The sequence below is a fragment of the Ananas comosus genome, linkage group 6 (assembly GCF_001540865.1).
Source record: "Ananas comosus cultivar F153 linkage group 6, ASM154086v1, whole genome shotgun sequence".
Taxonomy (NCBI): domain Eukaryota; kingdom Viridiplantae; phylum Streptophyta; class Magnoliopsida; order Poales; family Bromeliaceae; genus Ananas; species Ananas comosus.
In genome coordinates this window covers 6,372,050-6,395,385 of record NC_033626.1, presented here as the reverse complement: position 1 = coordinate 6,395,385, position 23,336 = coordinate 6,372,050, and the positions used below count along the sequence as shown (strand labels likewise).

At 39.2% G+C, this 23,336-nt stretch overlaps 1 protein-coding gene across 4 annotated transcripts; it reads right to left on the bottom strand.

The window, feature by feature from the left end:
• LOC109712045 (guanine nucleotide-binding protein subunit gamma 2-like) lies at nt 5,338–20,346 on the bottom strand. 4 transcript variants are annotated; one of them, XM_020235471.1, is made up of 4 exons: nt 19,998–20,344; nt 6,246–6,298; nt 6,107–6,151; nt 5,338–5,944 (listed from the first exon to the last, which is right to left on the bottom strand). In XM_020235471.1, exons 1-4 carry the CDS (start codon nt 20,196–20,198, stop codon nt 5,848–5,850), a joined length of 396 nt encoding a protein of 131 aa, XP_020091060.1. In that variant the 5' UTR covers nt 20,199–20,344; the 3' UTR covers nt 5,338–5,847. The 4 variants fall into 4 exon arrangements, with proteins under 4 accessions (XP_020091060.1, XP_020091059.1, XP_020091061.1 ...); XM_020235470.1 differs by having other exon boundaries at nt 5,338–5,950; nt 19,998–20,339; XM_020235472.1 differs by lacking the exon at nt 6,107–6,151 and having other exon boundaries at nt 5,338–5,950; nt 19,998–20,346.

Genomic DNA, 23,336 nt, shown 5'->3' with positions numbered 1-23,336 from the left:
GGGTCTAGCCACCACCCAAAATGCTTAAGCCGGGTTAAGAGTTTAGCCCTATTATATCTTATATATAGGACTATCTGGGGTCTCACAATCTCCCCTCCTTTAAGCCCTGACGTCCTCGTCAGGCTCAGACTCACAAGTACCAGGCGATGTGAGACTCGTCTCGCTAGCCCGTCATCCAGACCCTGACTCAGCCGAGACTCATCTCACACTTCCGGCTGGTAATTGGCTCTGATACCATCTGTGACGCCGCGACTTCCCAGGGGTCACCCATCCTAGGACTGCTCCCGTCCTAGCACGCTTAACTCTCTTAACCTCATGGGTCTAGCCACTACCCAAAATGCTTAAGCCGGGTTAAGAGTTTAGCCCTATTATATCTTATATATAGGACTATCTGGAGTCTCACAGTAACTCTAATGCAAAATAGGAAAGTAAACTACCAACTAGCACTAGGGCGCTAAGCCCTTGCCGCGATCATCTGCCGGTCCGCTCTCGTATGTACCTGTACCCTAAAACCAGACGGGGTGAGAACTATATAAATATAGTTCCCAGTGGGTTCGGCCGCCGACTCCGCCGATCTTCCCACTAGGTCCAAGCTGGCACAGATAGATAGATAGAAAGATATACGGAAATAAACTGCTACTATATCTACTATGCCATCAAATGAAAGAAGTGTATGGATTATCATCTAGCAACAATCTACTATCATGCTAATATGCCTCAACAGTGAAATGAATACAACTATAACATAGTTATGCAATGCACTATGTCTAATCATGGTATGAATGCAATCCACTTATGCTATTCACATTATTGCCCAATCCACTAGGCTACTTTGCCTAAGATCTCAAATCTAGTAGGTGAAAAGCTACCTCATTCTTGTCTTATTCGATTCATGTCTTAAGGGTCCTGAGCAAAGAGCTACCCCGCTCCTCGCCCGACTCACATCTCAAGGTCTGACTCAATCTCGAAGGTCCTAGGCGAAGAGCTACCCCACTCCTTGCCCGACTCACATCTCAAAGTCCTAGGCAAAGGCTACCCCGCACTTTGCCCGACTCACATCTCGACCTACTAGGTACAAGGTTACTCCACTCAAATCTCATAGGTGAAGGAATAGTATATCATGAATGCATGAGCAATAAGTAAGCTACTATGAACACTAGTAAGCTACTATGAACAACACAACAACTATGGAAACGAGCTATCATGAACAACGATAATGAGTATGACTCAATAGGTAACCAAATCTCATGGTGAACTCGGGGTTCACGAACATATCTCACGTGTAAGTCTCATAGGGGAAAGTCTCACTGAACTATTTCCCGAGACCGCCTGCGAACAGCACACAGACCGTCCAGACAGCACACTGACTGTCCCTCTAGTGACCAACCTCCGGAGTGCACAGCTTATGGGGAGCGACCCCTCCAAGCGCAGACAGGCTATGTGAGCACGATCAACTCACGAACATCAGCAACCTACCCTCTAAGGGTAATCTCATCATGGAATCAAGGTGTTCTTGTACCCAATCTCATAATGTCACAACTACACTAATGTTCTCATGTCAAGGTCATCAACAATCATATGCCTCACATCATAGTTTTCTATGACTAGATGCCACTTGTCATAGTTTTCTAAACTAGATGCCACTTTTAACACTAGTTTCGTCATACTAATTCTTTAATCACATAAATATTAATCATCACATATAGGGTCTAGGTTCTCATGCATACTAGATCATGGATCAATCATCAAGATGTATAGCTACTAGCATGCAAATATAAGCAATAACCATAATCATCTAGCACCTATATGCAATAAATACAATATGCAACTTGATCGATTAATGTACTCAACTAAAGTTTAATCCACATTAATCATGCCCTTATAGGGTTTCACCACACTAAGTCCCAATCTCATGCATACTAGGTACAAATATTAATCAAGTAACACTACACTCCCACTAGCATGCCATGACATGTAACAATTGCCAACTAGTACCCTATAATGCAATATCCCAATATGCAACTTGATCAATGTTAACTAGAGTTTCTAGTACAACAACCAATCCATTACTAAGTTCAAGTCATATGTGTTTTTAGCACAATGAGTTCAATGCCACTTGTAAACTATGTCTTTAAATACAATACTAGGTTCTTATTTCATTTAGCATCATAGGTTTACCGATGTCATCTCATAATCCTTATGTCCATTACATCATATATCCATATCATAATACTATATTGATCATAAACATCATACAAGGATTAGGAATGCATGTATTGTCATCCTATAAAGCGTAGCAACATACAATATACTTTATACAAATTGATAAAGTACTAAGACATAGGAAGAAGCTCAGTTGCTTCGGAATAGACACCCCCCACCTTTTATCGCGTTCCGATTGCTCGTCGTCACTCGCAATCAGCCTCCCGCGGCGCACGCCGCTCGGCTTGACCCAATCCGCGCGCGACCACCAAACGACCTCCGATCCGCGATCCAAAAATTAAAGGTCTTCGGTTTCTTGTTACGATGCTTCAAATCCGTTTTCAGGATTTTACGACGTCGCCTCGGCCCTCCAGGCGGAAACGAAGCCTAAACGTCCGTTTCTTTAATAACTTTGCACCGGCTCGACGAATCGCCGAACCGTCGCTTCCAACGTGTTCAGTGACCTATCAATTAGGTTTACAGAGGGTCAAATGAGATCAAACCCTCACATTTACAAAAATCCCATTTTGAAGCCCTAAGTTGCAACTAGATAAAAATCCACCAAATTCCTTCATGAATCAAGTATCATTCATCTAGATAGCATGCTAGGATTCCTCTAAATCCATTTATAAGGTATTTAAACCAACTATTAAGAATCTACCATTAAAAGGTAGCAAAAGCTTACCTCTCAAGCTTGCCCTCAAGGTGGAGAAAATGAAGAAGACGAAGGCGATTCACCTCCAAGCTTCAATCTCCACCAAATCCATCCACTTTGGGAGAGATTTAGAGAGAGAAAATGGAAGGTTTCTCTTTCTCCCTCTTTCCATGCGTGTGTGTTGTGTGGCGTGTGGGTGTGTGTGTGTGCGGCTGGTTGGGGAAGAAGAAGCCAAGAGCTTCTATTTAATTACACCCCAACACTATTCACTTACAGGCAGCTTGAAATCTGATATCTTTCGCCGGAACTCCCTGAATGTCTGTTTGAGCTCAAATTTGACAGGCACGCTCGGTTTTACTTAATAAGTCCAAAGAAATTTTAATATTTCAGTTTCGACCCCGTTTAGTCACTGAAAACTGTACCGAACTGTAATCTTTATCAGATAACTGTCGGATTTTATTTCTCACTCTACGGATGTCAGAAAAATATGAAACTTTAAATCTAGCCTCATAAAAATATTTCTGACTTAACCTCCAATTTTCATAATTTTCTGAGACTGTGCATTTTCTGCTAATTTATCTGTCCCGTTTCTCATAGAAAATTCTAAATCTTCTGTTTTCGCTCCGATTTCAACACAGGTCATTCCCAACCTATATTTCACTTCTCTAAATCCAATAAAAATAGTATCTCATACTATTTTTATTTATTTTTATTTTTATATTTAAATCCGGTATATTACATTACACCGCAACCTCACCGGAACCATTTAAATGTACACCGTAACTTCATATTTTTAGAAGTCCGTACCTTACAATAACATTTAAATATATTAAACATATATAGAAAAATCTCAGTCCTCACATGTTCGGAGCACAAACGCCAACCAAGTGATTTGGAGCAATTTGAACCAAGGTTTGAAGCCTTACAGAGACGACAAACCCTAACTAGGCAATCGGGGACTATTAGTTCAAAACCAAGATGGGGTCTTACCTTACTGGACACGAGGTGAACAATGCTCACCTTCTCGGGGATCATTGGAGTGTTGGGTGGCCGGAACGAGATGGTCTGGCTCCTTATATGTGCATCTTCGAGCCCAGGGCTCTAACCGGTTCTGTGTTAGCCCTGGGCACAAACCAATTTCTTTCCCCGGAAGTAAGGATGCCAACAGGACGGATTGGAGATGGATTTTTAAAAATCCAAATCGGAACCTGACTCCAAATCCGAAATCCGAACCCGATGGATTTTAAAAATTCATATCCAAATCCGAACCCGATCAAAAATCCGAAACCCGAATCCAAATCCGAACCCGAAATAATTATTTCTCTTTTTAATATTTCAAAATATATTGCATTAAATCAAAACTTTTAAAATACAAATTCAAATATAACATTAAATTTTTATCTACATGTTATAGATAATATAAAATAAATTCGGGTTCGGATCAAGTTCAAGGTTGGGTTCAGGTTCGGGTCTGGTAAAATCAAAATCATATCCGAATTCATATCCGTCGAATTTTTATTTTTGATATTCATATCCAAAATCAATCTGTTCCGTTCGGGTTCGGATTCGGGTTCGGGACATCTCTGCCTGGAAGCCGGCTCAAATATGTCCTTTATCCTGTGTGACGTTGAGGTCACAAATGCTAAATGGCAGCATACTATTGATGCACTAAGCCTACCAAGTAGGCCCGTGGGCCTGGGGAATTGTAAAATGAGTTCTCGACAGAAAATTTGCTAGTGCTTCTAGAACGGCTCAACTAACTAAGTTATTATTTGCCTTTGGTTCGAGTATAAATACAAATTCAGATGAAAAATAGAATTTAGATTAATTTTGCATTTCGAAAAAAATAATTATATTGTTTTTAAGAATAAGGTAAATAGTATTTTACCTGGTTAGATTCATACAAGAGGAATAAGAGTTATAATTTTAAATTAAGAAAATTTTATCAAATTAATTAATATCAAAATATTAATTAAAATAATTTAATAAATTAATAATTTATTAACTATAATATTATATAAGATAATAAAAATATTTTTATTAATTAATTAACATTAAAAAATAATTTAACATTTTAATTAGTTAGTAAATTATTTGTCTGATAATTAGTAAAAAAATTAATTAGATTAATAAAAACATTAACGGTTGATTAATATAAATATTAGTTTATGTATAAACACATTAAATTATTAATAATTAATTAGCTAATTAATTACAAGTAATAAATTAATTAGTTACTTTATTATTTAAGCAATGGATAATGATTTAAATATATTACTTAGATTAATTAATGATTTAATATCATAATTAAAATTAAATTTAAACTTTAATTAATCTTGTTCCCATTTGGGAACAAGCTTGTTCTAGGAAAAATGATAGAACAACAATTCCACACTTATACCAGGTTATATCAATTTATTCCAGAGACCAGAGAACTATTCTCGGATACAAAAATTTGCATTAATTTCAAAAACTCGAGCTACTAAAAAATATGCAACAAATACACTTAAAATATACAGCTACAACGTTCACGAATCTCGAGCGTCTCAGCCCAACGAGCCTTTCGTCATTTCTAACATGACTCGGCCTAATTTGGCCTCCCCCCATAAGATAGGATGCTGGCTGTTTTAAGCCAACACAAATGAATTGTAAGAAATAAATACACAAGATACATATCATTTGCCGCTCCGACAAAGCCTGTAAAACATGCGACAACACAAGCAATTATGAATAGTAGATCCCATTTGATAGCCTTGTGAATCAACTAACTTTTCCAGGAGAAATCACTGTGAGTGCTTGTCACACATATTTCAACCAATAACAACTCCAGACTCAAAAGCGATCGTGCAATATTACACTAAACATAGAGCCGCCGTAAATCGACATTACAGAAGTATGTAGTTGCCAAAACTATCATACAAAATGTGCTCTCTCAACTAGCCATATGTGAAAGCAGTTGAAGTTCTTGTGACCTGATTTGTTGCAAGACATTAAGAAAAATCAGAACCTTTGTGTGTCCACCACTTGTGACCACGAGAGCTACGAACACGCTGGAACCACCGATCCCACGAAACATCTTCTGGACCTCTGGTGCTGACAAAATATCAATAAGATCACCAATGCATTACCAACATTGTTACAGTGCGAGGAAAAAAAAACATGTATACTGATAATCTGCTGTCCAATTTCCTTTTTTCAAAATGGCTTTTTTTTCTAAGATCATCAGAATTATTGAAAGTTACTACTCACACAGGAAGGAGCGGCTCAGGTTTTCCTTCCATACTTAAGAGAACTCTACAAACAAAATCAAGAATAAGGTCTTACCTCGTTAGCACTGAGAATATGCATAGAAATAAAACATCAGGTACACAAAACCAGATTTACTCACTCTTGGCATGCAGCAGATGAGGGGTCCATGGTCTCAAGTTCATTTATTTCCTCCTACATTAAAAGCAGAGAAAAAGAGATGAAACTTGAAGCCGAGACAGTAATTGAAGGACGACTCGAAATTTAAAATCACAGTTATTGAAGAAAAGTTAACATCTCCATTATTATATAATTAAGGGCAACATATATTAGTTTGGACACCAGGAATTATGTGACAAACTCTCATGATGGAACTTATCTGCCATATTATGCATGTCGTGAAATCAGTATTGATATTTTAGTGCTCCAATTTTGTACTAATGAACAACCATAAGAGAGAATGGTAAACCTTGTACTAACATTTCAAGCCAAAATGTACGAGTAACTCCCTTTGCTAGCAGATTAAAAAAGATATACAACACAGTTTTCTTGCATCCTTTTCCAAATTAAATATAATGACAGGGATAACATGCCATAGATACAAAAGTCTGATATATAAATCAATTTGCATCCAACTATAGTCAGCAGTATCATCCAGCGTGTAAGGCCAATGAATTCTTGTTTGGTCATTCTCTGTCCATCTCCCCTTTGTGGCATCTTACATCGGAATTGAACAAATCCTATATAATGGAGCATGATGAGGTCTTCATAGGTCATTTTAAATGATCGTGAAGCACGTAATGCGCTGTAAGCTTAACACTGATATCATTTACAGTTTTCTGTAAATGAAATAATTCTCTATAGCTTTTATAGTTATACACAAGGATTTAAGTGCCCATCTAACACAGGTCTAATGACTTCTTGTCGAAAAGCCCGCGCGGCGCTCGTTCGTCACCTGCACAAACGAGCCAGCCAATCTGTCCCGAGGCACAATTTCGCAAATTGTCAACGACCGAGAATTGAGAGAAAGCACACAAAGGGGTCCTGCAAATTGGTACAAACAACGAGTATTTTATTGATAACGAAAAGTTGGACTACAAGCGAAAAGCACACGACTCGACTTGGTCGGGCATGGCCGATGAAGGCAAAATGATCACTAAGACACTCCGCATCTAGCGAAGCCGGCTCACTTAATACGTATCACCCAACCTTCCCGTACTATCCCATATTGGCATCCACCCCTTTGGCACCCCGAGGGTACAAAGGTGCTCACCGAGGGGTACGTTTTCCCCCCTCCGCACACCCATGGGAAAATAGGCCGCCGACCCATGTCCGACACGCATCCGGCTCAATCCGTTGCATAAGCGGCCATTGTTAGCGAAATACCTATGTTCCCTTGGATGCGTAGCACGAGCGAACCCGCGGGTAGCCAACCGGATGCCAATTTACAAGCAATGCCCATCCCAAACAAGAAAAATCCTATGTCGACGTCGTGCCCGACAAAACATTTACAGACTCTTTACAGACTCAATGCTATTGACAAAGTCAGGGCCGTTGACAACCAAAAAGGACTCTGACACATCGGCATGGGCTGTATGTACCGTGTCGTATCGTGCCAACAAAATATTAGCACGATATAGTCCCTATGCCGATGACATAGCTTAATTAAATAAGTAATTTTCTCAATAAAGTTCAAAAGATTTAATTAGATACATAATAAGCAATTAGAGTATTTTGGTGCTAAAGAAAAAAAATATTTCATACTATTATGTGTAGGCATGCATGTATTTTTTGCGACCGGCACATATCGGCACCGCCCGTAACGCATCGTGTTGTACCTTGCCGGCCAGTTTTCAGCACGACCGCGTGCCATGACACTTAAATTCTGCCATGTTCCAAGTCGATATGCAGAGTTTGACTCTGATTGGATCTAATATTGTTCCAAAAGATTAAGAATAGTCCAAAATCACTTTAAAGAGTATTCCTAAAAGGATATCAATGACTACATGTGAATCAGACTTGGATAGAAGGCGAAAATTGTTTCTTACTAGAATTAGGATTTTAGGGTTATATAAACCCTTGTAATTAAGCTTTTAGATTATAAGCTTCATTGAAAATACCCTAGTTGAGAGGAAAACGTGGAAAGCTCCTGAGAGAGAATTTTTTGCAATCCAATCTACTCCTTTGTACTTTTGTGCCGTGGATTAATCGAAGAAAGCATTGAGGTGGCTTTCCTGTGGACGTAGGTCGACTCATGGTTGACCGAACCACGTAAATCTTATGTTTTTGTGTTCTCTTATTTTCTTTATTGCTTTGTTATCCTCGTGCTTATTTTTTCTACGATCGCTCTCATCTCTTACGTCTACGAAAGATCCTGTTTCGGATGCGCCCGTGCCGTGTGGGTTTGAGGTGTGGTCGTAACCCCACGGCCAGTCCGTTCAATTGGTATCAGAGCGTTTGGTTCTTTGTAGTACGTTAACGGTGAAACAATGGTGGAAAAAAATTAAAGCGACGAAGTATGAGGTTCTTCGATTTGATGGAACGAATTTCGCATTGTGGAAACTTGAGATGCAAGCAGTCTTGATTAAAGATATTTGTGAGATCGCCCTGCAAGGAAAGGAGAAAAAGCCGGAAGGGATGACGGATAAGCTATTTGAAGAGAAAGACAAGATGACTTTGGCAAATCTGTATTTGGCACTAGATGATTCGGTGCTGAAATGTGGAGACCAAGACTACCGCAAAAGGATTTGGGATAAATTGAAGAATCTCTATAAAGGGAAGTCATTGGTGAATAAAATCTTCTTAAGGCGGCAATTGTACAGTCTAAAGATGAAGGACGGGGCACCCGTACAAGAACATCTAAGTTCATTCAACTCCATAGTGAGCCGTGAGAATTGATGAAGAAGAAAAGGCAAATATTTTACTTTGTTTGATGTCGGAATCTTGGGATAATTTGATTATGAACTTGAACCATGTTGAAACCCTTAAGATGGAGTCGGTTGTTGCATCGTTGTTTACGGAGGAGATGAGGCGAAAGTCTAGCCAAGGAAGCTTTTCGGGGGAGGCTATAATAGCACGGGAAAGACCCTTTGAGAGGGAGCGTGGTGATCGAGGGAAGTCAAGATCAAAGTCCAAGGACAAAAAGAAAGTAAAGTGCTGGAATTGTGAAAAATTGGGGCACATGAAGAAGGATTGCCAGGTTAAAGGAGTTGATAATAAATCCGATTCAAGCAACTTCCAAGGTAATGTAGCCGAAACGAATGCTAAGTCGGCTAGTTCAGAGAACGGAGATGCTTTGTCCGCATTGGATAGATCCGATCTTATTTATCATTGGATCTTGGATTCGGGGGCGTCATTCCACATAACTCCCTATAGGGAATGGTTTCATATTTACAAACCATGGGATGGTGGAGTTATCTATTTGAGTGACAACACGACATGTCCGGTGGTTGGAGTAGGAGATGTTCGAATCAAGATGTTTGATGGTGTTGTTCAGACGGTTTCTAATATTCGGCATGTTCCTGCACTTCGGAAAAGTCTTCTATCACTTGGAATGTTTTGCAAACAAGGGCTTAGGCTCGTCGGCGAGAAGGATCATTTGAAGGTATCTCAAGGATGTTTGGTGTTGATTAAAGGAGAGCAAATAGATGGCCTATATAGATTTGTGGGCGAGACTCAAGTAGGAGAAGCGGTTGCTGCAAGCGTGAAGGTGGAGTCTCCGACGGTGTGGCATCGCCGTTTGGGACACATGAGTGAGCGCGGATTGCAGGTATTATCTAACCGTGAACTTCTTCCAAGTTACAAGTCCGCGCCATTGGATTTCTTTGAAATTTGCATCTACAGGAAGCAACGAAAGTTATCCTTCTCTCTATCACATCAAAAAAGCAAGTCACATCTCGAGTTGATTCATTCAGATACTTGGGAGTCGCCCGATATTTCGTTGGGCGGGTGTTCTTACTTTGTTCTCTTTCTTAATGATTATTCTCAAAAGGCTTGGGAGTATATCCTAAAGAGGAAGTCCGACGTGTTTGAAACTTTTAAGAAGTTTAAAGCTCTTGTGGAGAATGAAAAGGGTTTAAAAATTAAGTGCCTACATTCTGATAACGGAGAGGAGTGTTGTTCAAGAGAATTTGATGAGTTTTGTAGTGAACATGGAATTAAGCGGCACCTCGCAGTATCCGATACACCGCAGCAAAACGGTGTAGCATAGAGGTTAAATAAAACACTCATGGAGAGGGCCAGGAGCATGTTGAGTACTTCAAAACTCGACAAGAGATTTTGGGCGGAAGTCGTGAGCACGGCTTGTTACTTGATCAATCGAACGCCAACAAAATCACTTGGTTTGGAAATTCCTGAAGAAGTCTGGAGCGGCAAGCCCGTTGACTACTCCTATCTTCGTGTCTTTGGTTGTGACGTTATGCGTGGATACCGAAGGAGAAGAGGTCAAAATTGGATAAGATCTCTCGAAGGTGCATATTTCTCAGCTAAGCGAAAGGTGTTAAGGGGTATCAATTGTGGGATCCTACTACCCACAAGATCGTCATAAGCCGTGACGTTGTCTTCAACGAAGGGTCCTTTCAAAGAACCAAGGAAAAGCAAGATGATGAGGCTATGGCTCCAATTGAGTTCTTTGAAGCACGCGATGAGGTGCAAGCTTAGCAAGCACAGGAAGACGATAAGGTGGTTGATAATGAACCAGACTTGGAATCTCCGCAATCATCTGAAGATACAAATTCACTGGTGGAGCCACCAGCGGATTCCGGGCGTCCTAGGAGGGTCATTAGACCTCCTACGAGGTATGATGACTATATTACTTCATTTACTCCTGCTAATCATGTTAGTGCATATGTTACTTTGGTGGAGAAAGATGAGCCAACTTTATATAAGGAGGCTTGTGAGTCGACCAATGCCGAAAAGTGGCAATGCGCGATGGAGCAGATAGGGTCACTTCGGAAGAATAGGACCTGCGAACTTGTTGATTTGCTGAAGGAAAGGAACGCGATTGGATGCCAGTGGATATTAAGGTGAAAAAGGATGCGGATGGGAATGTGGAGAGGTTCAGGGCAAATTGGTAGTGAAGGGTTATGCTCAAAAGCCAGGGATCAACTTCGATGAGATCTTCTCACCAGTGATTTGGCTTACTATTATTCATGTCGTTTTGGCAATCGCGGCAGTCATGGATTTGGAGCTCGAGCAGATGGATGTAAAAACAGCTTTCTTGCGTGGTGACCTGGAGGAGGAAATATATATGTCGCAATCAGAAGGCTTCGTCGAAAGAGGCAGGGAGCATTTGGTTTGTTGCTTGAACAAATCGTTGTATGGCTTGAAACAGGCACCAAGTTGTTGGTACAAGCAATTTGATTCCCTTATTTTGAGTTTGGGTTTTGATAAGCTTGAGGTGGATTATTGTGCATATTTCTACGAATACGATGACGGGAGCTTCCGTATTTTGCTATTATATGTCGACAGCATGGTGGTCGTGGGAAATAGCATCAAATATGGCATTATTCTACTATATAGAGTACACAAAATTTCATACATAACCTATATGCATCATGTATCCAAAAATTCTATCATATCATGATTAGCGTAAATATGCATCAAATAAGTCCTAAAACCATGTAGGAGACATAGAAGGAGTTTATCCATTTAGGTGAGGTCAAACCCACCAGAAACTCTTTGAAACTTGTTCGTTTCTTCAAACGAAGTTGCCCACTAAACTTCTAGCACCCTAAGAAAAATTCTTAAGGGGTTACAAACTTCTAAAAAGCTTGCCACGAAATTCACCAAAAATCAAGTAGAAAATAGATGAAAATTACCTTTGATCAAGTAAAACTTGTCCAAGGTCCAAACCAAAGCTAAGAAGCTTCAAATCCAACCTAAAAGAGGGTTCTACATCCATCAATTCAATCACAAAAGCTCAAAATAAAGAAACCCCAAATAAACCCTAGTTTCTTCCAAACTATGTTTTCTTCCAAAATTCTTGCAAAACACACAATTAGATGATGCAAGAAGACTATTAACCTCAATAAGAGCTCCAAACCAAGCTATGAGATGCTAGGGTTGGAGTTTAATTCTAAAACAAGCTTCTTCTTCACTTCCAAGCTCCCTTCTAGGTCCAAGATGCAAGCTTCAATGAAGAAGCTAGAAAAAAAGAGATAAAAACCCAAGATTTGGGGGTTTGAAGGAAGAAATTCAAGAGAGAGAGTGAGCACTCACCTTCTTCTCTCTCTAGCCTGAGCACAAGAGGAAACAAGTGAGGGGATGAGAGGTTATACAACATTATGTAACAATCTCCCTTAGGTCCCTCAAAAACTCAGAAATTGCATACTACACGAAATTAGACTCTGCAACATTGAGTACAGGTACATGAATTGGAGTACCGGTACTCGGCAGTTCCGATATCAGGGGTCTAGTTCCGCAAAACCCGAACATTGAAAATTCTAGTTTTTACTACGTTCTGGTACCTGCCCGATGTAGTATCGGTACTCGGCTTTATACCGGTACTCACAACCTGGTTCCGCAAAATCCGAGAGCTGCCCATTTCGGCACTCTACTGAGTACCGGTACCTCAAATCAGTACCAGTACTCAACACCAAAAATCTGTAATTTACAGATTTTGATGTCGAAAACCCGTTCTCGCGCCTACTTAGCTCCAAAAACAAGTCAACACACTCCAGACAACCCTCAAAACTTCCAGAATAGTTCAAAACACTATTCCTACACTGAAACCTTGCAATTTGCTAAGATTCAGTGTGCTACAAAATTATAACAAAACTATTTGTTAGTGATTGTTCAATTGTATTTTTGCATTGGTGGAGTGATTTCTTAATGATAGGTTATTATATTAGTTCATCATACCACCATCGTTATAATCATGGGTTTGATGATGAATTTTGGAGGGCATTAAATGTCATCAATAGATTGGAGAGGAATCCAAGCCATAAATAAGGTACACTTGCTTTTTCAATGTATTATTAATTTATTATATATTAACATACTGATTGCTCATTATTATAATATCATAATAAAGAAAAAATATTTCATGAATCCTCTGGTACTTTTGGCGAAACGGGTGCAATTAACGAGAGACAACACCGATCCCAGTAACTCAATAACTTAGACATTTTATATCTAACGACAAACCTAATTTGATACGATTTTAATTTTTAAATGGAAATCTAAATGGTGGCTACAATACGGTGGATCAGCAAAGCATTTAAAGAAGATTGATGTGCGTGTTTTATCTCAAACAACGTCTAGCGGATGCAAAATGTAACTGGAGTACATTCGCATAGATACATACTAAAGTGTGTAATCAATTAGCATATGCATGATTAGACAAGCTAATTTATGTCCACTGTAATATGAGGCTCCGTTTAAGATGCATGCAAAAGGAGTATAATAAGAAATAAAAATGATCCTTTAGATGCAAGCTTTATTAATGATGAATCAGATCCCGCATTTGATTGGGTACAAAATAGAAAGAATTAATCCACCACGATCATTCAAGATAATTGCTGAGAAAGCAAGAGTTAGTGACATAGAAAAATGGGTGACGAGAATATACGAAGGTCTCAGAATCAGTGGGGTGATGTGCAAGAACAAGCAACTTTAGGCGAAGAATCCCAAAATCTTGTAGATGACTCTGATGCAGAATTTGAGCACCTTATGCTGAGACCTGGACATGGTTGCCTAATTGTACTCAAAAGTCAATCCGAAAAAGAAAGGACATCGTCTATCGTAAACAAGCCTTCAACAACAGTTGGAACTGGTAAGGGTAGAAAAAGTATGACATCGGTGGATCTATTAAATGCAGGTGGTGCACTCCCGCTTGATAATGATAGCGATAAATCAACACCAACACATTTTGGATTACCACAATCCAAAGATGTGTAGTGATGATGATGATGATGATACCACCAATAGCAATGGGGCTACTCAGAACAACAGGAGGGTGGGAAAGTTCTTATATTTACTGAAGAGCAAAACCTCACTCATGCCACTCGAGATGCTGATCATAGGTCTCAACCACGTCAAACATCTGGAGTGGTATATGATCGCAGAACAGGTAATAGGTCCTCATAACAAAATTATAGAAGATGAGAGAGGGCTTGGAACCGGTGTCAATCGAATAGCCATGAATGGATGACGATACGTGCTCACAGTTTGATAGTGTACTTCGGTATCATCATATCCCTCACATCACCATGGTTTTAATAGAGAAAGATACGATTACGATGCTGATGCATACTCTACATTTGACTCTTCTACTTCATCAATTCATGGCACTGAGAATGAATTTCAATCCATCCCACATCAATTGGAGCAGCAACGACCCGATCACTATTTGCTGGTACATCTCATTGTATCGTCATACGTAATCTGCATATGCAACTGAATCGTGGATTTAATAAACAACAGTCACTTGTACTGGCATATGGACTGCAACATCATAAGAATAAGGATGGTATGGAATAGAAGAATCATAATGTGGGTATGCAGTGTAAACACTATATGAAGGTATGGATTCGCCATACGAGCTTTTACTATATGAAGGTAAGGATGGATAGCAAGGTTTTAAGCAAGGTTTAAAGTGCCGCCCCATGCCGTACGGCACGGGGCGGCACGTACCGAAGGTGGCACGGTACAGGAGAGGTCTCGGACCCCCCTCCGTGCCGCGGCACGCAACACCGTGCCGCACGAGATAGAGCGGCACGGCGCAGCGTGCCACGGCACAGTGCCGTGCCGGCACTATGCTATTTTTTTTTTTTGCTTTTTGTTTTTTTTTTTCTTTTGTTTTGTTCTTTGGAATATCCAAAGCATTCTAGATACCCCACGCCCCTCCCCAATGACATTGCAAATCGAAAATTTACTTATGAGGTAAGTCAAAAAAATTATAATTTAATTTTTTTTGTTTATCAATATACAGACAAAAGATTTGTCCGAGCTTTTTGCTTCTATCACAGATATCTCTTTTTCCTTCACAAATTATTTTATTAAAATTTATCGCACTGCGAATTTTTTGGCAAATTAAGAGAACAAAATCGAACTCAATAAACAAATTTGAGCCACATCAAATATAAAATTTTATTTTTGTGTTAAAAGATTGAAAATACTGATAAAATTAAAAACTAAATTAAATCAATTCGTACTTAAATTTATTTAATTTATATGTCATATAATTTATTGCTTAATTTTATTGATAGATCTACTATTTTTTGAAAAAATTAATTAAAAAAATAAATTTTCAAATACTTTTTAAAATATTTTTTTCAAATAATTTTTAAAATTAATTTTTTTTGTATTTTATAAAATAAAGACTGTAATATGGTCAAAAAAAAAGAAAAAAAAGATGTCTTTGCATTTTAAAAATTCTAACCTGTAAAAATTTCTATTCTACATTAGATATAATTGTACTTTACATACAGAAAAGTTTACAAATATGTTAATTGATAAGTATAGTAAGCTATATATAGCAAATATTCATAATTATTTGATTAAATTTTTTAAAATAACATTATAAGAGCTTATTGGAACCAAAAAAATTGAAATAAGTCCGTGCCAAAGCGTGCCAGTAGAAGGTCGTGCGTATCCATCGGCACTCATGCGTATCACGTGTCGGCACGGAAGCGTGCCGGCGCCGTACTGTGCCAGGCAGACAATGGCACGCCCCCGTGCCGTGGCACTTTAAACCTTGCCTCCGGATTTACTTTTCCCTCAAAGTCACATTCGTTAACTCTAATTCCCTGATCCCACCTGTTTTTAGTCCTATGGTTTCTTTCAGTTGAATTCATTTTGGGCATTTGTGACATGGTCTGGGTTATCTAATCCTTCAATCGAATTTTTTTTCAAGTAAAGCTCCCCTAGATTGCCTATCACCCCAAGGGGTTGTTGGACTGTTTGGTTTCTGAATTGGAAGGCTCAGGTCATGTTTCTGATCTGAACCACACTAGCTTCTAGTCGATTCAAAGATTGTTGATGTTGCATGATTAATTCTTGTTGCCTTTCATAGCAACTCCCTAGTCATTACCAATTTGGTTTTGACCAGAATTGGAGGTTGACATGGCAGCTTTTATGAATACTAGGTGACCCTTGATTGGTGAGAAGGTAAGAAAAATATGAATATGCAACTGTGTAATTATATTCATGAAAGTAAATGCAAGCTGGTGGACCAGAACTTGCTCTGATACCAATTTGATGGAATACAAAATATTTTCCTTTTTTTTTTTATTTTTTTCTAAGCCACTTGGAGAACCACTTGATATAAATAAAATGACCAACTTGATTCAACTGAACCAGAAACTGAAAGGGTTAATTAAATCACAAGAAAATGTACAAATATTTATTGGAATCAAAGCCAAACGTAAATAAAATCACAACTTATTTTGAGCAACAAGTCATTGGCAAAACAACAAAGAGAACTTCCTAACTAGTCTCAAAATAAACTTCAGTCCAGAGTTTTAATTACATAAGTTCAGATTGTTGAGCACAGGGTGAAAGTTTAGGCCAAGCGAGGGGTCTCAAATGGATTTAGGCAGGCTCAAATGGGAGTGGAGAGCTTTGGGTTAGGTTCTTGTTTCTGGAAAGATTTCTCAGCTATTATCTCAGCTATTACCTCAGCCTGAGACCATGAGAAGCCTCAAATTTCCTTTCAGCTGCAAATAACTCCATTCCTCTCTTGTTCTGGACTGGTTTTCAACAGCAAATTAGCATCGAACAGGGACGCCAAAGCATCTTTTAAAGAAATAGTGAAAGCCGGCGTTTCAACTGTCAACTCAGAATGAGACATCCGGCTATAATGGCAGCAGTCATAAGAGGGGGAATGGCTTAATCCAGGCTCAAGTGGAGAAGAAGAGAATGAGCCAACCTAGGCTCAGATTTGAGGAGAAGATAGCACCTCAAACAGGGCAGCAAAGAGGTAGCAAAAAAAGTCCCTTTTCTGGAGGATTGAGCTATCAAATCTGTCCTTCATTTGAAGCCAACACCCCTCTTTTATAGCTATCTAATTCAGTTTTTCTAACAGCTGAATTTTCTCCTTGAAATCCCAATAAACGTCTGTGATGCGGACCGGGCCCCATTTCAGACTTATACCCGTCGCCGTCGTCGAAGGCCCAATATCTGGCTTGATGACGATATCGCACCATGATTCAAACATTGAGTGCGACTTGAGGTCGAGCCGGATTTGCATAAGGATAGGTTTAGATATTATAGTTATTGAGATATTATTTTATGTTTTAGATTTTTAGATTAGCTTGAATATTGGTATTAGATAAGACCGGTTATCAGTTGGTTATTAGTTTGTTTCAAGTTGTTAGTAGAAAGTTCTATAAATTGACCCCGACCATCTGTATGAGACAGACATTAATTATTATGAAATTCCACTTTTTTGAGAAAGGTTCTCTGATGTTTTCCTTCGCGATTTCGCGTCGACCGGAGTGAGTCCGTAGGGAGTGAGTCCCTTATTCTATCCGTCTTTTATTTCTCTTCGAATCGACTATCTGTTTGCGAAATTCTGACGTTGTTTGAGCAAGAAACGGGAAAAAGAAGCTTATTGGATCCTTTTGTTAACGGTTTCAAACCTGCGAAAACGCGGTCCATTAAGATTCTTATTCCTTAGTTCCGTCGTACGTCTTTCAACCAAAAAAAAAAAAAAAAAAAAAAACGTCAAAGAAGGAAAAAAAAAGAGACGTCAAAGAAAAAAAAAGAAAGACGTTTACGGACCCCGCTTGCCCTAGCCGTCGTTCTCATCTTCCGATCGTACGCTCACCTCGGCCCTAATATCAACCTCTTGGAGATCGCGCCTTCGACCGATGCATGATGGTACTCCGGTAGAAAAAGGGCGTTGAAGAAATCTTTAGGAATTTGGCGACTTTCGTTCAGCGCTTGCGATTTCTAATTCGACTGCGGATTTTTTTTTGACGGTACAACTTTCCATCTCGTTCTCTATTTTAAATTCAATCTTTTTATCTGGGGTTTATTGCGCCGTTTATGATTTTCATTATTCATAAATTATTTTTACGCATCTGTGTTTAAGTCTCGCCGTGACAAAGCATATAGTTGCCATAGAGAGTTTCAAATTTATAAGATTTTGCTTTTACATAAGATTTTGATTTCTAAAACTTTTCCCCTGCATCAGTCTGGTTTGAATCTGAACTTCAAAGTTCAGGTTGTTGCTACAATTTCTCTGACTAGTTTGTTGCTTAATCCTCTCCTATTTGAATTTCAAAATTCAGGTTTCGGTTCAGGTTTAGAAGGGTTTAGTGTAGGTATGTTTTTAGTTGGGTTAACCTCGAGTTATTCAATTGAAACATAGGATGATAGGACAGAAATTTATTAAAAGACTTATGAAAACTAAGTAATGCCCACATCAGAGCGCTTGCCGTATATGCAATATGACCGCATATTGCACTCCATAGGTTTATTGTCCGAACCGCATATGCGGCTGCATGGACCGCTTTTTGGAACATAGTTAAATGCTAAAGAATAATTTTGTAGTTGTTAGATACCATTATAGTAAGTTTTCTTTTTAGGTGTTGGCCTCTTAAATGATGTGAATGACAATTTATTTAAAAAATTATTGTTCTTCATAAAATTTTAGCATACCGCTTTTAAGAATATTGATTTTTTGTTTGACATTTTTTACGATTTTTCATCAAAATTTTACTTATTTATTAATTTAACAATTAAGAGTAAATTATTAATTGTTAGTTTAGAGATACAAGTGAGCATATGAGGTCCTTTACTTAAAATTAATTATTTTAATATGTGAATTCTGAATTGGTATTTTAGTTATTTAGCTTTGTTAGGAAGCATTTATGTATATTTTTAATACCTAAAAATATTTTATTAATATTTTACAAGATAGACCGCATATACATCTGCATATGCGCCGGCACACCGCATATGCGCTATGATATAGGTAAATTGCAGGGATACCGCATATCGCCTTTTAGAACATTGGCCTTACCATATAAGAATCTTCTTCTTTTTCACTCATGTAATTATAACATTTAAGACCGACCGTCCCTAGAGCAAGTGGCAAAGGGCTTGGTGGTTGGTACCCGAGGTCCCAAGTTCGTATCCTAGTTGATTCATATTTCCAAATAAGTTTATTTCTTAATGAAATAAACGAAGCATGCTACCTCTCTCTCAAAAAAAAAAAACATTTAAAGAATCTTAACCCCCCTACTGTATAGAATAAAGACAATCCTTCAAGCTTCAATTAAAGCGAGAAAGTGTTTTAATAAAAAATAATAATAATAATAATAAATGTTTAGGTGAACCAAAAGATTTAGCGGAAAGCTTACCACGTTCTTAGCCTATAAATGAGCGGGTAAACCCATGGTGAAGTACATAGAGAAAATATCCCCCCTTTCTCTCCTGAGAACCAGCCCCAAAACAACTTTTTCACCTCTTTTCTGAGTCACAACAATGTTTCCCCATTAGACATGAATCCATATTAACTTAGATTGTCAATAAAATGGCGCTGTTGGCGATTGATTATTAATAAGGATTGACTCCAGCTGATCCATCTGCTACCGATAAAAGGGGTTCAAACAAAGAATTCAACTTCCGTACCCAAAAAAAGGTGATTCCTATTAGTCTCGCCATCCCAAGGAGGAGCCCTGGAGATTAGGAGCCCCAGAGGATCCAAATTTCTTGTGCGTGCGGCGTTCCCATACAAGGGAACAAAGATGTACGGTCCGTTTTGGCCTTCTGATATAACTTGAGAAGAGGAGCTAGATTTTTCACTGAATCTATGTAAATCCCCGTGAAAGCAGCGAGAGGGGACCTACTAATCGTGGCAGGCGAAGGGAGAAAGGAGGGGAATAACTAAAAATTGATTAGTTGAGAGGGGAGGAGTCACGAAGAGAGGAGGAAGAAAAAGGACCTGAAGGGAGAGGATCTCCTGATCGAGGCGCGTGATGGCGGCCGACAAGCGATGCCTTCCAAGAAAACCTCCGGTCCTCGCCTGCGGCAGCGGCAGCGGCGGCGGCGGCGGCGGCGTTGTCTGCTGCTGCTTGTCTGAGCGTGCCGCCTCGCCCGCTTCCACTCTTCCCGCGGTCGATCCGCTGCTCGACGTCATGCTCATCCTATGCTCTCACCCTCTCATGCTGAATTTTCGTCGTCACCAACCGCGTTTCTTACCTAAAACGAAGAACCGTACGATTGTATGATGCGCACCGGGGGTGGAGAATTAAAAGAAAGAAAGAAAACAATGCGATGAGACTTCGTTTTTCAAATGAATCTATAAAATATTCTATAATTTATTAAAATAATTCTTAAAAAAAAAAAGTATTCGGTTGAATAAATCCTCTTCTTACCAATTCAGCGCCACAGGAAAAAAATTCAACCGAAAGTGGTAAATTATTTATCATCTTCGAAAAGCCGACGGATGATTCATTATATTCTAAATTTTTTAAAAAATGATAAATTATTTACTGTCTTTTTTAAGACTAAAAAATTTATTATTTTAAATAGTTTCATATCCCCTCTCTCTTCTACATTCTAAATTTTCTAAAAGATAATAAATTATTTACCGTCTTTTTTAAGACTAAATAATTTATCATTTTAAATAGTTTCATATTCCCCCTCTCTTCCTAACATAGAACTCAGCAAATATAAGCTAAGGTTATGAGAAAAAGGACGGAGGATTTATAAAAAAAAAAAAAAAAGAAAAAAAGCAAAGCAAGAGGTGGATAGTAAGAAGGTTTTAATAGTTGATCATGGAACAGTCAGAAAAAATTTTCATTCATGTATTATTTATAAGACATAAATTTATATTTCACTTTTTATTAATGAATTTGAATTTTTTATTTTTATTCATATTGTATGTGTCTATGAATTGTCCAAGAAAATAATAAGATGATGACACATTTTCAAAAGTTGATAATTTGAGACATGTGTCGTTGATGGTTAATTACTAAATGCTCCCGACCGATGGATCATCATGGGATAGTGATTGATCTAGTAAGATCGATGCACAGGTCACTTCCCTTTTATAATAGACAAGTCTCGAGTCAACAGTGGGGGGACACTGGAACGAATGTGCAGGTGTTTGTTAGAGAATAAGAGTACCGAGCATGACCAACATGAGAAGTAATATGGATATCTACTCACTCATCAGTAAGCTACAAGTAGTGTGTAATGCGGTGCCTTGGCTATTTACAATGAAGTTACTGTAGTTTGACTGTATGTACACTAGGTCCCTAGCCATTTGGATCACTGTGGTGCATGTTGGCTGTGGCAAGTTCATTACATAGGAATAGGGTGTTGGCTGCAGCAAGTTCGTTGTAGGAATAGGGTGTACATCTATGTTGAATCTATCTCCTTTGGTAGATAAAAGTGTTAGTTCTACATTATTTATAAAACCGAAAGGGACCTTGGCCAGGGCAGAGCAAGTAGCAGAAAGGATTTCCTATATTAGAAATTAAAGTTGAATAAATTTGACATATGGTAGACGATAGGGTTTGACGAGCTATTCCATGGTCTCCGTTTAGTTGGGACTCATGGTAGAAGGACTGTATCACACGCTGCTCTAAGAGGTTCAGTATTTCGTATTACTAGAACTAGTGTCTAAGTCTCTTATATACCCAATCACATCCCAATTTCTAACCGATGTGGGATTATTGGGGTATGACAATTATATGCCAGGTGGGCGAGCAGAATGTGTTTAGCCTGAGGTCTTTCGACCAATATGGCAGTTGGTTTGGTTGTTGGAACTACTCACCTATTTGATGTCTTGATATATTCTATAGTTCGTTACAGTAGCAGATAGTTATATATATTAATTGGCGGTTGCAGTTTCTATCTAGTCATTGCTGTTACTATTATAGTACACATGTTGATTATAATCATTTGTTAATTCCAACTTTATCATACAGTAGTGGTTATCCTTACATTGATTGCTGGTTATTTTTCTATTGCTACTATTCTTATGATATTTGTTCATGATTATAGTTATCTCTTCCATCTACCGATGAGTACAGCTCGCCTTTGTCAGCTTGCGATACCCACTGGGAGGGAAGATGTGTTTACATGTTCTCAACCCCCACTATTTTTTAGGTAATACGGACAGTGAGGTTTCGGACAGTGCGTGATGCTGATACTAGATAGATACATTCTAGATCTGTCTGTTGTTGACATTTACTATCTTTCGATTAGATTAGTTTAGTTCTTTATCTAGGAATGTTTAAATATAACCGATGTACGTGAATCATAGTTTTTCATATGATCTTTATGTTATTTGTGTTGTGTGGTTGTATGTATGGTTGACTATGATTTGAGTTGCTAAGCCGTGCATGTATAAGGGAGACTTTGTCCATCTATATAGGGGATCGTTTGTCTATGTGGCGGGTCTGTGCACGTCCGAGGGGTTTCTCAAAGGTGCTAAAAAAAAAGGGATAATTGCCTATATACCCCTCATGCGTCTGGAAATATCCGATCTACCCCTACTTTTTTTTTTTTCTAAAATGCCCCTCATATGTTCCACCGTTATTCCAAAATACCCCCGCGCAGTTATCCCCTGTTAACTTAACTCGGGTTAAACATGGGTTAAATGTATACTAGAGTTAAAACCTATATAAAATACCTATTTTACCCCTACCTTATTATGCTAATCCCTTAAGTTATCCTCTTTTTCTTCCAACTTGATCGCCGGCTCCTCCGCCTCTACCTCGCTGGTTCCTCCGCCTCCACCTCGCCTCATCTCCTCCCAGACAACCACCACATCCCACACCTCCACCTCCAACACCACCTCTTTCGTTGCTCTCGTTGTCCTCCTCCTCCGCCGCTCTTGTCGTCGTCCTCCTCCTCCTCCGCTGTCGCCTTAGCCGGCGCCGGGAGCAAAAGGGCTGCGGCAACGATCCCGTCTCGCCCGAGGGAGCAAGAGAACCGCCGCCTCCTCTGCAACTCCAACAGGAACTCACTTCCGGGGCCGAGGTCGAGCACGAGCCCGAGCCTGAAAGTCCACTTCCCGGCCATCCCGGACGGGCTCACCGACGGCCGGGCTCGCTCGGCCACGCGGTTGCTGGAGCTCGACGCGTCCCTGCGCGGTCCACGAGGCCAGTTTGGCCTCGTGGACCGAATGAGAGGGAGGTCCACAGTGGACCTCCATCTCATTATATATATATATATATATAGAGAGAGAGAGAGAGAGAGAGAGAGAGAGAGAGAGAGTGAGCTGGTATGCTTCTAGAAGCACGGAGCCCTCCATGCTTCCATGTTGTTT